The following is a 14,361-nucleotide window of genomic DNA, read 5'->3' on the forward strand; positions in this document are numbered from 1 at the left end:
GGGCATTAATGGAGGCAGTGACATTATTTGCCAGATTACACTTAATGACATCTGTTATAAGAAATTAATGCTCATGGCTGTCATCAGAGGTGGGTAGTAACGCGTTACATTTAATCCGTTACATTTACTTGAGTAATTTTTGAGAAAAATGTACTTCTAAGAGTAGTTCTACAAAGCCATACTTTTTACTTGAGTAGATTTGAGAAGAAGAAACGCTACTCTTACTCTGCTACTTTGGGGTACACTAGTCGACTCGTTACAGTTTTACTTTTTCTCCTACATATTAGATAGTACTAGATTTTACATACTTTGACATAGAGCGCTGGATTTTAACCGCTCTCCCACTTTTTATTTGATTGACCACGGAAAACCGGAGATTGCTTTTAGTTTTATAATAGGAAATATGTTTTCTCCACTAGATGGCACTCATGCTCTTTTGACGAATGATGCTTCATTTCTGGATTTTTTTTTCTCTCGTCGGAGTTCAATACCGTAATTTTCAGACTATAAGCCGCTACTTTTTTCCTTCATTTTGAATCATGCGGCTTATGGTCCACTGCGGCTTATTTGTTGATTTATTTGGGTTAACAGGTAACATTTCATTTGACAGCGGCGTCATTAGACTGTCATAAGACTGTCATAATTATGACATGACAGGCAATAATGAATGCTTATGTCATTAGGTGTCATCCAGCAAATTATGTCACTAACCCCATTTATGTCCAGCTTGGATCTTTTACATCCATTCAAAAGTCAAATAATTTGCCGGATAACACTAAATGACGTCTGTTATAAGCATTAATTAATGCTCATGACAGTTTCATGTCGTAATCATTATTGTCTAATGACAGTCTTATGGCACCACTGTCAAATAAAGTGTTACCAAATACAAAAACTAGCAGTTAATGAAACAAATGGAACAGTAACTGAAGAAATAATTACCACAGAACATGAATTTTGATTGTTATTTACATCTGTAGCACTGCAATGCAATCTAGTGTAATGTGTATGTAATAGGTTATAAGTTTTCTTCTTCTTCAAAGTACAGTGACTACTAGCTACTTCGTGCTTCAAACGTTGCACCCTCAGTCAATTGCGGGTTTATTTTTTCATTAAAAAAAATAAATAAATAAATACAGATGAGCTGTCCCGATCTGATCACGTCGTCTCACTTTCCCTCCTGCTCCTTTTCTTGGTCAGGCAGTGCACTGGAGTTGCTTATTAATGTTAATGTTTTGGAAGCCAAAACATCAATGCGCCGCATGTTTCAATCATCTTAACTTGTTAAACAGTTGCTGTGGCAACTCATTGTGTGGAAGTGAGCAGCTTGAGCGGATTTGAGTGGACTCACTCAATGAACTATTTAAAAAAGACATTATTCTTGTTTTAAAAATAATTCGGTGGGACAGTGACATGTTTAAAACTTATCATAATTCTTACCTTTGAAGTGCTTAAAAAACATTTATTAAAATAAAAATAAATATGTTTTGATTATCTTTTTTATATTAAACATGTCTTTTTTGACGGAGAATGGAAGTCTAAAAGCCCGGTTGGTCTGAACAGTTTTAATGTTTCACATTGACAGTATGACATACCCCCATTGTGATCATTCAACATATCTTGTTTATTATGACAAAGCAGCAAACAGGAAGGGGTTGCAGGGGAACAGAAGAAAAGAAACACAAACAACAACAAGAATATACATTGAATGTCTACACCAACAACTAATATGTTGGTGCTATCGTCAGCTAGATGTATTTCCGGTTGACACGGTGTGGGGGGCCTGTTGATTAGGGAAAAAGGGGGACGGGGGTGGGAGAGTGAATAAAATAAGTGATTAAGAGGGGTAGAGTGTACACAAATCAGCGCTGTAATCTAGAACCTAGTAATCGTGTGAATCCCTTGTGAGTGTAAGCCCGTTGACAACCGACCCTACGCTGCCCTATCGCCAATCCCGGCAAAATTAAACATGTCTGATGTATCTCTTTCTAATGCTAGATCTGAAAAAAAAATATACATTGAACACACACAAAAAAAAAAAAAAAAAAATTATCTTTTGGGGGGGACTACTTTGTGTTTTTTCACTTATCGTGGTGGGTTCTGGTCCCGATTTACCTCGAAAAATGAGGGATCACTGTGGAATAATAGTTCATATAGAACAAAAAAAAAAAAAAAAAAAATCAGACATTGTAAGCAGTCATTCACAATGTTACTCATAACTTGAATATTCTTTTCACCAAATACTATTTTACTTGGGCTTGAGTACATTTTTGGATGAATAATTTTACTTTTGCAATATTATTTTAAAGTAACGCTACTCTTAATTGAGTAATATTTTTGGCTACTCTACCTTCCTCTGAGTGTCATGTCATAATAATGACGGTCTTATGTTATGAACCCACTGTCAAATTCTTACCCAAATTCAAATAATAATATATATATATATATATTTTATATGTATATTGAAAATAATAGTTCATTCTCGATTGTAATGCAATTATGCATAATTCAATTTATGATATTTGTTACTTCAGATTTTTTTTTTTTTGTGGAAAATTCAGTTTTGATTTAGCGAAACTACTGTTCAAAAAGTGGTGACATGTAAAAGATTTTTATTTTATCATTTACATCTAGATACAGTAGTAAAAAGTTTTTGAATTGCATTCCAGATATTTTTTTTATATACTTTAGTGGGCCATTGATTTAATTCTAATTAACTTCCGCGTTATTTAATAATAAAAAAAGTTACACGTAATTGATTATTTAATTTTCATTATGTATTTAATTATCATTAATTATAATCATTATTAAATCAATTAGTTGATTTTTTAAAAATTAATCATTTTGCGAAATAATTTAATTAAAAAGTTCAAATTCTATTTGAATTTTTTTTACATTAAATACAGTTTTCTAAGTCAAAAATATTCATCTATTTAATAGATACTGCTAGATATAGATACAAAGATATAGACAGATAGATAGACGGATAAGATTGATAGAAATATAGATTTTATTAACAGATTCAAGTTGCAAAACTATTGATTTTTTTTACCTGCTATTTTCATCACCATCTAAAATCCTTTTTTTTTTTTTTTGTGCCAAGAAACTTTTTGGGGACAGCAAGACAAACTCAATGAGCGGTTTTGTGGCTTCTACAAGAAAAAAAAATAGCATGCCTAGATACGAATTTGCCTCTGATTAGTGGGTACGAGAGCTATTAATAGCTTCAAAGTCTCCGAGCGAGCTGAACCAGAACCCTACGTTGTAATTTAACCCGGCGGGATATTTCAGTAATTGCACACGGGCTCGACTCACTGGTCGCCATTGACGACGATGGACGTCCAATCCAATTTTTTAAAAAAAACATTTTTTTTGCTCTTGACGTGACGTGAGAGGTCGCCGACGGGTCGTGGTGTTCCGCCTAATTAGCTTATAACAACGCAAGCCCCCCCCCCCCCCCCCCCCCCTCCCTCCCATGTCAGACCGAAGTGAGCGCGGCTCAGCCCGCCCGCAGATGGCGTCGGGTCGCCAGACGTAAACACAAATCCCGACGAAACAAACAACCAAACGATAAATAGAAACCTCTGTCGGCGGAATCAGTCTGGGACAGCAACAAGTGGAACAAAAAAGTAGAGCAAGTTTTATTGGTCAAATAAGTAAAAAGGATAGTTTACTACAGTACAAAAGAAGACAATGCAAGGCAACAGAGCAGTCGTTGTGATGGCAAAATATTATAGTTTTTGTTTGAGACATGATGAAAAATTGTGTCTTAACTCGTTGGCTGCCATTCACGACAACTGAATAAACTCTGACATCAGAAACTTTCACTTAAGAGTTATTGATAATTTGTTCAAATTGATCTAATCCAGTTTAAAACAGTGGATGATTACGTTTGTGCCATTGACGGCGACGGACGTCAGATCCATTTGAAGGAGAGTCAATAGATTGGACGTCCACCACTGTCAATGTCAGTCAATGCGTGTGCAATCTCAAAGTGGACAAGACACACAAAAAATACATACTCGTGATAAGACAAACGCACAGAATGAGGCACGATTCAACAAAAGCAGTTGTTGATGACAAATTGTGTTTTTAAGCATCAGTTTTAATATCAAATATTGCAACAACAAAAAAAACATTTGCTCGAATGTCATTCGCAGATGTGTGTAGTCTTTATAAACATTCATTCGTGACAAGAAAAAAATAATTTGTCGACGATTATAATGCTGATTTAAAGAAAATTCGCGTGACACACTTTGATTCCAAAAATGGGCATCGTGACTTTCACGTCTCGGATGACTCCGCCCTCAAAAATATGTAACAGACAATACATGGGTGCGTCCTAATAAATTCAAACATTGCGAAAAAGTTGATGCATTTCAGTAGTTGAATCAAATTTCGCCAAAAAATGCATTTTTCTACTTAAATATTTCCCTTTTTTGAATGGAATTCCTGAAATAGAAAAACTTTTTCCAACCCTATTTGAATGTATTGAGCCACACCCATATATACATACATCATGTATATTCAAGTTGAAAACAAAAGCAGATTTAGAAAGACATTAAAAATAATCACAAGTTATACAGTTTTTATTTGTTTGGTATAGAAAATGTACATCAGAAAAATAGGCGGGCGCCTCCTGGTGCTTGTTGGCGTCACCTCTCGCTGCGGGGAAAGTCAGCGGTAGAAAATGGAGGCGGACGGGCGAGGGGCACCGAGGGTTCCTAGATGGCTGAGGCTTTGTCTCTGTTGATGAACAGGGTCTCCTGGCAGAAAGGGTTAACTAGAACCACGCTGCCCACGCCGTAGTCGCCGTTCGGGGGGAGGCAGCTGTCGTGCTCCTGGACGTACAAAAAATGCAGTTTTTCCTCATTTACAGGACCCTGGATTTACGGAGCCCCCCCCGCAGACATTTTTGTTTTTCATAGCTAATCTGTGGGTACAGTTTAGTAAACTATGGGTAAACATTACAAAACTGTACCCACAGATTAGTAATCTGTAACCACAATTTAATAATTTCTCGGGGTGCCAGGGTGGAAAAAATCTTTTTCATTACTAATCTGTACCCACAGATTACTAAACTACCCACAGTTTAGTAATGTAGGTACTAAACTACCCACAGTTTAGTCATCTGTAGCCACAGTTTAGTAATTTTTCCAGGTGCCTTAGTAGAAATACAGGTAACTACTTTTTATCGCTGATCTGTACGCGCAGTTTAGTAATCTGTAGCTGCAGTTCACTAATCTTGCCAGGTGCCAGGGTAGATTTTTTTTCCCATAACTCATCTATAGCCAGTGTTGTTAATAACGGCGTTACAATATAACGGCGTTATTTTTTTTCAGTAGTGGGTAATCTAATTAATTACTTTTCTCATCTTGGCAACGCCGTTACCGTTACTGCGGACGGAAAGGCATGCGTTACTATATTGGTCGAAAAGTCAGAGGGAGACGGATTCACCGAGACGACAGAGCAGAGCAGGAGTGGAGGCAAGAAAGTTGTGACGCCGAGCAAACGTGATGCTAGGTAGCTCCAATAATACACGTTGTAGCCGATAGCCTACAAACTACGCCCGCATGTTATGGTAGATATGGTAGACATGGTAGATATCACCTGTACTGTATATAGATATAACTAGATGCAAAATGACAGACATGGCACTAAATGCGTTACTACACAGCCGCCATCTTAAAGCAGTAGACTTTTTAGGATGGCTCTGTTGTAGAGAACCTTCCTAGCGAACCTAAGTAACTTTTTATCTAAAATACTTCAAAATCGGCAAAATCTTGACTTGAATCTATCTTTAAATGATGAAACAGTTTTAAAACTTTCATATGTCGAAAGTAGAGAGAAGGGAACTAATGCAATAATGGGAGCAATTTTAACAACTTTTAACAGTTGATTCAGGGTAAAGGGTAAATTAGGGTAATGAATTGGGCTCGGGCCAGTTGTACCAAAAACCTTCACATAGTGTGGCCAATGTTTTTTTTTTTTTTTTTTTGAGGGAAAAAAAAAAAAGTAATTATCACCAATTACTTTGCCAAGTAACTGATTACTCTTACGTTCATGTAATTGAGTTACTAACGTTTTGGGAGAAGTAATTTGTAACTATAATTAATTACTTTTTTTCAGTAAGATTAACAACACTCTCTGTAGCCACAGTTTAGTCATTTGGACCCACAGATTACTAAACTGTACCAGCAGATTACTAATCTGTAGCCACAGTTTAGTAATCTCTCCGGGTGCCAGGGTAGAAAAAAAAATATTTTTCATAGCTAATCTGTAGCCACAGTTTAGTAATCTGTACCTACTGTGGCTACAGTTTAGTAATCTGTATTCACAGATTACTAAACTGTACTCACAGGTTAGTAATCTGTATTCACAGATTACTAAACTGTACTCACAGGTTAGTAATCTGTACCCACAGTTTAGTAATCTCTCCAGGTGCCCAGGGTAGAAATAAATATTTTCAGCGCTAATCTGTAGCCACAATTTAGTAATCGGTACCCACATGTTAGTAAACTGTACCCACAGATTAGTAATCTGTGGCCACAGTTGAGGAATTTCTCCAGGTGCCCAGGGTAGAAATAAATATTTTTCACCGCTAATCTGTACCCGAAACTTAGTCATATGTAGCTACAGTTTAGTAATCTCTCCAGGTGCCAGGGTAGAAAAATATATTTTTCATAGCTAATCTGTAGCCACAATTTAGTAATCTGTACCCACCTGTTACTAAACTGTACCCACAGATTAGTAATCTGTGGCCATAGTTGAGGACTCTCTCCAGGTGCCAAGGGTAGAAATAAATATTTTTCATCGCTAATCTGTACCTGAAGTTTAGTCATATGTAGCTACGGTTTAGTAATCTCTCCAGGTGCTAGGGTAGGAAAAAAATCTTTTTTCATAGCTAATCTGTAGCCACACTTTAGTAATCTGTACCCATAGGTTAGGTTAGTCATCTGTACCCACAGATTTCTAAACTGTACCCACAGTTAAGTAATATCTCCGAGTGCCAGGGTAAAAAAAAAAAAAATTTCATAGCTAATCTGTACACTGCAAATTTGTAACGTTTTGATCAGATTATTTTTCTTAAACCTAGTCAAATAATTTTCTCCATTTTGTTTTGAGTGTGAAAGACTAGTGAACAGATTAATGCGTCAAATTATTCCGTTTACTTTAATATGACTATGCGTTCTTATTAAAATAATACATCTAAAAATTGGTATTTTTTCACCTAAATCAAGAAATAATTGCTTTCAAATAATGTTTTGAACAATATACAGTATATTCCTGAATTAACAACATTTCGACATTTCAAAGCCTTTTTTAAGATTAAGTGTACTAATTTATTACTCAAAATAAATCTGTTAAATTTATTTTCAGATGTGGGTACAATTTAATAATACGTACCCACAGTTTAGTAATCTGTGGGTACAATTTAGTAATGTGTACCCACAGATTAGCAATGACCCGGAACCAGTATTGACCGATCTGATTTGGCGGGTACTCCGAACGTTGCCAGACCAAGCAAGCAGCTGGACATGGGTTGCCGCTGCCCTTCACGAATCAAGTTGATTGGAAGTTAAAAAATGCACGTTTTTTACTGAGTCCCCCCCCCAGTACAGAAATTACTAAACTGTAATCAATAGACCCACAGTTTGGTAATCTGTGGGTACAGATTAGCTATGATTTTTTTTTCTAACCTAGCACTTGGGGACCTCCGCACTAACGTTTTTGTAAAAAGCATCATTCATGCACTTTAAAAGCTTTATATATAGCTATGTGTGGTTGTAACCAGAAGAGGGCGTGCTAACACACGGCAAAACAGGTTGAATGGAGCCTCGCTGCATCATTTTAACAGCAAAAAAAAAAAAAAAAAGATTTTTGAGTTCCTGCAATATAGAGGTAGAAGACACCACTCCTTCATTACCATTGACGGGTACAGACGTCCCAGTATGTATATACTCTTACACACAAACACACACACACTCACACGTATCATATAAGAGCATGAGAGAATAAATGTGCAGTACGTATTATTATAAGTTACATTGTTATTTATATTATTTATTTTATTTACGTTTGAAACCACTCCTTGATGTTCTAATGATAACATATTAATTTATAGGGATTTATATACAGCTCTTGAAATTATATGTACGAAAACTATATTTTTAAAATGTACGTTACGTTTCTGGTCCCCATTAACAGCGATAATTAAGGGATCACTGTATTATTATTATTTTTTTAAGTTTTCCCCCAAAATCCATTTGAAGCAGGGAACATTTCTTATTTTTTTCTTTTCAAAAGTCCAATTTATGAAGATTTTTTATGAACTGAATTATTTAAAATTTTAAAAAATGATCGTTCCCTGCCAGCCCTCCCATTTCCAAAAATTTCGACAATTATTACCGTCAATGGTAGTTAGGGAGTTAGAATTAGAAACCTCGGAGGCACGCCTTGACTTTGGCAGCCACTGTACGGAAAAATCCTCGTTGACACGCGCCGATATCGACGCGGATGAAATCCCCGAGGCTGACCGCCATCGATCGGCGCGGGGGCGCGCGTACCTCGCTCTCCAGCGTGTGAATCTCTCGCGGCAGCTCGACGGCGTGTCGGCTGAAGTAGTCCATGGTGATGGCGTTGTTCCAGTAGCTCAGGTTGTTCTCCTGGCTGGACGACTTCTTCCTGCGCCGCATGCAGCACACCGTCAGCAGCACGGCTGCCCAAACAAAAATGCCGTTAGAGCGGAAATGCGTTGCGGTAGCGCAGTGATGAACTCGGGTGGCTTGCAAGGGGAGGTTCTGGGTTTGATTTTTGCCAAGGCAAGTTCACATAGGGTTAGTCAATATTCTAAATGATGGATATACGGGGCTTGGGTTTGTTGATTACCGTCAATTCCAATGACGGCTATATCAGTCAATTCTATTGATGCCTATATCATCAATGCCGACATATAACATATATCCGTCAATACCGATGACGTTGTTCGTTAATTCAAATGACGGCTACATCAGCCAATGACAGATACAGTTGTGTTTAAAATTCATCAACAACCACTGTAGTGCTGCAACGATTAATCGATTAACTCGAAGTAATTCGATGAGGAAAAAAAGATTCGAATTAAATTTTGCTGCTACGAGTATTCGTTCATTTAAAGTGGCGTTGTAATGGTTTGTTTTGAAAGTGTTTGCATTTAGTTTTATTGATTTGGGTGGATACACTGCCCTCTAGTGGGAAAAGTGACTGACATAACTCATTTCAGATGGCTGAATCCAGCTGCTCCCGGTTAAGACCAACATAAGCTAAATTTTTGTTTGAGCTAATGTTTATTTTTTAAATGAAGTCGTAATTTAATTTACAGGTATATTTAGCAGTTTTTTGTGGGAATATGTGTTTGAACCAATATCTTGTTCACCTGCCTAATATTGCTTATACTTATGTTACTGCCTGTAGTGCTCAATTACGGTACACAGGGAGTCCCAGGGTTACAACGTACTTGACTTATGTGATTTTGACTTTATGACGAGTCTCGTCTGCCATTTTTTCTCCAGTGTTTTTTTGTTTTTAGTCGCACAAACAGTACCTAATTGTAGCTCACAGTATATTTTTACTTTACTTTATTAACAAGACTTGTTCTGTCCTCACAAAACCTGAAGTTTTTCAGCTAGACAGACAGCAAAGCAATCATGCTTTTTGAAGCTTTTCACTTCCTTCACTTTTGACAATTAGTAAAGCTGTTACAAACATATGTACACTTATGTTCGAAACGACATAAATATTACACTAGATACAAAACGATTGGTGTTCAAACGTCCATCTAGTCTAATCAATATGTAAATTTAGTAGATTAAATTAGCCTAATTTGCCTCACAAAAGTCCACTAGCTTAAATGCTAATGTATTTACAAATCTCATACCAAATCGCTCAGACGTAACTCCCCAACCTGCGCTCTAAACTTAATTACAAATGAATACGCAAACATATTAGCTGAAACAACTTACAGCCTAATGTGAGCCAAACCAGAGCGCAGATGTCGTATATCTATGTCATACTAGTCTGCTCCTCAGTCATAAAAGATGACAGTCCAGCCAGACCCAATGCTGCCACCAGAGGTCAGTGTATCCTCCACCACTGAACAAAATACAATACTTTTGAACTTTTTGGATATTGATTTTTAACTTTCAAAGGGTTAATTCCGACTCACACGAAAATTCGGATTATGTCGCCAGCATATGAACGGAAGTTGTTCGTAACCCTGTAGTTGCACGGGGCTTATCCATTGCGCCGGAGTGAAACTAACTAAATGAAACTATCAATTCACAATGAGACAAAAAAAACCAAAAGTAAACGCAGGTGACAATTTGAAAAGTAATCAAGTAAAAAGTAAAGACACGTGTTGTAAAATATTGTGAATCAAAAGTAAAAGTTACAACTTCATATTTGTACCGATACACAAAAAATGTACTAAGTACAGTAACGAAGTACTTTTACTTTGTTACATTCCACCACTGCTAAATGGTAAATTTTCATTACTAAGAGACGCCACAAGAGGGCAGAAATGTCTTCCTAGTGTATGATGAATCTCAAAAACAGGCATTTTTTTGACCATCCTCTGTCAAAAAGTGACGCGTATTTGAACTCACAGCAGGTGGAGACGGGCACGCTGATGGCCAGCACCATCCACACGATGTCCACGCGACTCAAGCAAACGACCACGCGGGATGACGGCGAAGCTTCCGAGCTGTTGTCGACCCCCCGGGGGTCCCGCGTGGTGGCGGGGAAGCCGGAACTGCCGTTCGTTCGCACTGTCTCCCGAGCGGACGCGCGGCGGTCCGGGTTGCCCGACGCGCTCGTCGACCGCACCCCCTGGCGGTCGCCGCTTGTGGTGTCGGGGCTGGGGGAGGGGAGCGTCGCCACCTCCGCGGTCCCGTTGCCGGCGGTCCCGCTGCCTTCGGTCGGACGAAAGCCGGCCACGGCAGAAGTTTGGTTCCCCGAATCGACGTCCGCAGTGGAAGCGGTCACGTCGTCACGCCGGGCCGAAGCGTCCCTGAGGGGCCCGCGCGTGTCCACGAGGTCGGAGGCTCTGGCGGTCACTAAAACGACGGGCGCCGTGCTAACTTTGGGCGACCACTCGCCGCTGCTGGAGCCTTCCGGAATGGCGGTCGCCATAGTGACAGAGTCCTGGTACGCTGCGGACGCCAGCTCCGCTGGCAACGCAAGGAACGCCAAAACACCTGGACACAATTGTTCGTATTATTATTACAGTACGTCAATATTTTCCATCAGAAGCAATTTTTTTCCTTCCATCCATATGGATTGTGGTGTCATTATTAGATGACAAATGTGAACCTCCACTTAACCTTTTTGCAGGCATGAAGACGTCCGCTTGGCTTTCGTGTGACGTGACAACCTAAGACGGGTATTATCATATTTATCAGTTATTGGATTTCTTTCTCTCTGCGGCTGCAAGGTCACTTTAAGACGGTCAAGATGACAAAAAATGCTCTTTGTTCTCACTAGTAAGATATTCATTAGCTGCCATTGATCAAATAGATCAGGAAAAAAATATATACAGTATATTCATGTGTATATAAACTGTATAATTATAAAAAGTAGCTTATAACAATGTAATAAATGTATGTCATTAAAAAATATTTTTTTCTAAAACAAGACGTTAAAAATCTAAAGTAAAGATAAACCATTTTAAAATAAAACCGCATGTATAATATCAAAATAATATAATACAGTAAATATGATATTTTTAAAAAATCACTAAAAATGCATTAAAAAAGGCAGCCGGGCCGAGAACAAAAAGTGGTATTTGGTATGTGGCAAAATGGATTTTGCCATGTGGCATTTTTTTTGCCATGTTGCAAAATGGATTTTGCCATGTGGCATTTTTTTGCCATGTGGCAAAATGGATTTTGCCATGTGGCATTTTTTTTGCTATTTGGCAAAATTGATTTTGCCAAGCCACATTTTTTGCCATCTGGCAAAATTGATTTTGCCATGTGGCATTTTTTTGCCATGTAGCAAAATGGATTTTAGTTTGTGGCATTTTTTGGGGGGGTATGTGGCATTTTTTTTTTTTTTTTTTTTTGGTATATGCATTTTTGCAGGCCATGCACGTCCATGCCATTGATGGCTATGCATGTTCAAATTTTCCCATTAATTTTAAATGGCAGAAAAACATGTGTGACTGTGATTTTTGACCATACACTTACCATTACAGAGCATTGACATTCAACTGGCACCCAAGTCAGGCTATGCCATTGACGGCTAAGCACATCCAAATTTTCAATTCATAGGCTTTTGAATGCTTGGACGACACATGTTTTTCTGCCATTTAAAATATATTGAAAAAATGCCACATACCACCCAAAATATGCCACAAACTAAAATCCATTTTAGCACATGCCAAAAAATAATGCCACATGTCAAAATACATTTTGCCACATGGCAAAATCAATTTTGTCACATGGCAATATCAATTTTGCCAGATGGCAAAAAAAAACCACATGGCAAAATCCATTTTGCCACAAGGCAAAAACAACGCCACATGGTAAAGAAAAGCCACATGGCAAAATCAATTTTGCCACAGGGCAAAAAATAGCCACACGGCAAAATCAATCAAAAAAAAAAAAATCCACATGGCGAAATGCATTTTGCCTCATGGCGAAATGCATTTTGCCACATGGCGAAATCCATTTTGCCACATGGCAAAAAAATGCCACATGGCAAAATCAATTTTGCCACAATGCAAAAACAACGCCACATGGAAAAAAAAAGCCACATGGCAAAATCAATTTTGCCACATGGCAAAAAAAAGCCACATTGCAAAATCCATTTTGCCACAAGGCAAAATCCATTTTGCCACAAAATGGCAAAATCAAATTTGCACCATGGCAAATACCATTTTTGGTTATCGCTGTCTCTGGAAGGTTTAAAGAAACAGATATTTGAAAATAAAATTTGACATCTAAAAATGAGGGAAAAAAATCATTTCACATGTTTTTTTTTTTTTTTTATATTTAAAAAGTATACAGTCTAGTACTGTATTTTATTTAAAAAAAAAAAAAAATATATATATATATATATATATATATATATATATATATATATTCTCAGTTCAAATGATAGTTTTTAAAAATACAAACTCGTCTGCCATTGACAGCACTTGAAGTGGGAAGGTTGGCAGCGAATGAACGCACGTTCATTCGCTGCCACCCTCCCACGTCAAATAGATTGGACGTCCACTAGTGATACTCATTTCAATTCACATCAGAAGAACAACTAGATGCCACAAAATTGGACATCTATCTTCGTCAATGGCTCCGAAACGTTGTTCCTCGTGTCTGTGACGGCCCCCATCCTGTGGACAGTCCCGCCTGGGCGACGACTCCACAGATGCTAGCGCGCAGATAAAGATAAACACTTCCTGTTTGAACGCCCTGCTAATTGTCGCCGGGCAGCTTTGAACAAAAAAGCACTTTCATATAGGTTGTTTACTGTTCTGATGGTTTTGCAACAGCTACCAGGAAGCTAAACAGGAAATGCTCCAGATTTCGGAAAGACCACTGAAATTGGGCTATTAAAGGCCGGCGAAGAATATTTGAAGGCGGAGGATGACGTCTGTTTTTTAATTTTGTGGCGTCCAGCTGTCGAGATTTAAAAATGATTCTTTCCAACTGAAATGGCTTAAAAAAATAGGGCTTCAAACTTGGTGATGGTTTCAAATTAGGGTTATGGTTTCAAAGTAGGGTTTCAAACTGAAGTTATGGTTATGGTTTTTGAAAGTTTTTTTCGGGGGGCATTTTATTTTCATTCGATTTAGTCAAACTCCATAATGTATTGAAGGGACACGGCGCTCAGGGCCGATAAATAGGGGGCCTGCATTGTTAGCAAGGCCGAAGCTGACCGAGTGGAATCATACACAAAGAGCTTTTTTTGTTGAAAATTCTTGTGAATAAATGCTTAAATCCCTGAATTCTTTCTAGATATGGATGTAAAAGTCTAGATTCTTAGTTAAAAGCATAAAAAAAAAAAGTGCAGTTAGCGTTATTTTATGTCGAAGTACAATGCTAGTCTAATTAGTGAATGTAGCTAGCGGCCGCCTTATGTAAACTGAGCTTTTCCGGTGAAAATTCTTGTGAATAACTGCTTAAATTCCCGAATTCTTTATTGATATGGATGTAAAACCGTCTCGATTCATGGTTAAAAGCAAAGAAAAAAACGGGCAGTTAGCATTTATTTTACATAAATATGTGTAAGTACAATGCTAGTCTGTTAGTGAATGTAGCTAGCGGCCGCCTTATGTAAACAGAGCTTTTCTGGTGAAAAGTCTTGTGAATAAAGTAAAAC

General features: G+C 37.9%; 1 protein-coding gene across 1 annotated transcript in view; it reads right to left on the reverse strand.

The window, feature by feature from the left end:
• Positions 1 to 3,617: 3,617 nt before the first annotated feature.
• tmem108 (transmembrane protein 108) overlaps positions 3,618 to 14,361 on the reverse strand; it is a 45,775-nt gene continuing 35,031 nt past the window's right edge. The window contains exons 3-5 of the mRNA XM_057824396.1: positions 10,644 to 11,234; positions 8,568 to 8,719; positions 3,618 to 4,841 (exon numbers count right to left, since the gene is read on the reverse strand). Of these exons, the coding sequence (XP_057680379.1) occupies positions 4,725 to 4,841; positions 8,568 to 8,719; positions 10,644 to 11,234 (860 nt within the window). The 3' untranslated portion in view covers positions 3,618 to 4,724. The remainder of the gene's footprint in view (positions 4,842 to 8,567; positions 8,720 to 10,643; positions 11,235 to 14,361) is intronic.

This window comes from Corythoichthys intestinalis, chromosome 20 (genome assembly GCF_030265065.1).
Source record: "Corythoichthys intestinalis isolate RoL2023-P3 chromosome 20, ASM3026506v1, whole genome shotgun sequence".
NCBI lineage: Eukaryota > Metazoa > Chordata > Actinopteri > Syngnathiformes > Syngnathidae > Corythoichthys > Corythoichthys intestinalis.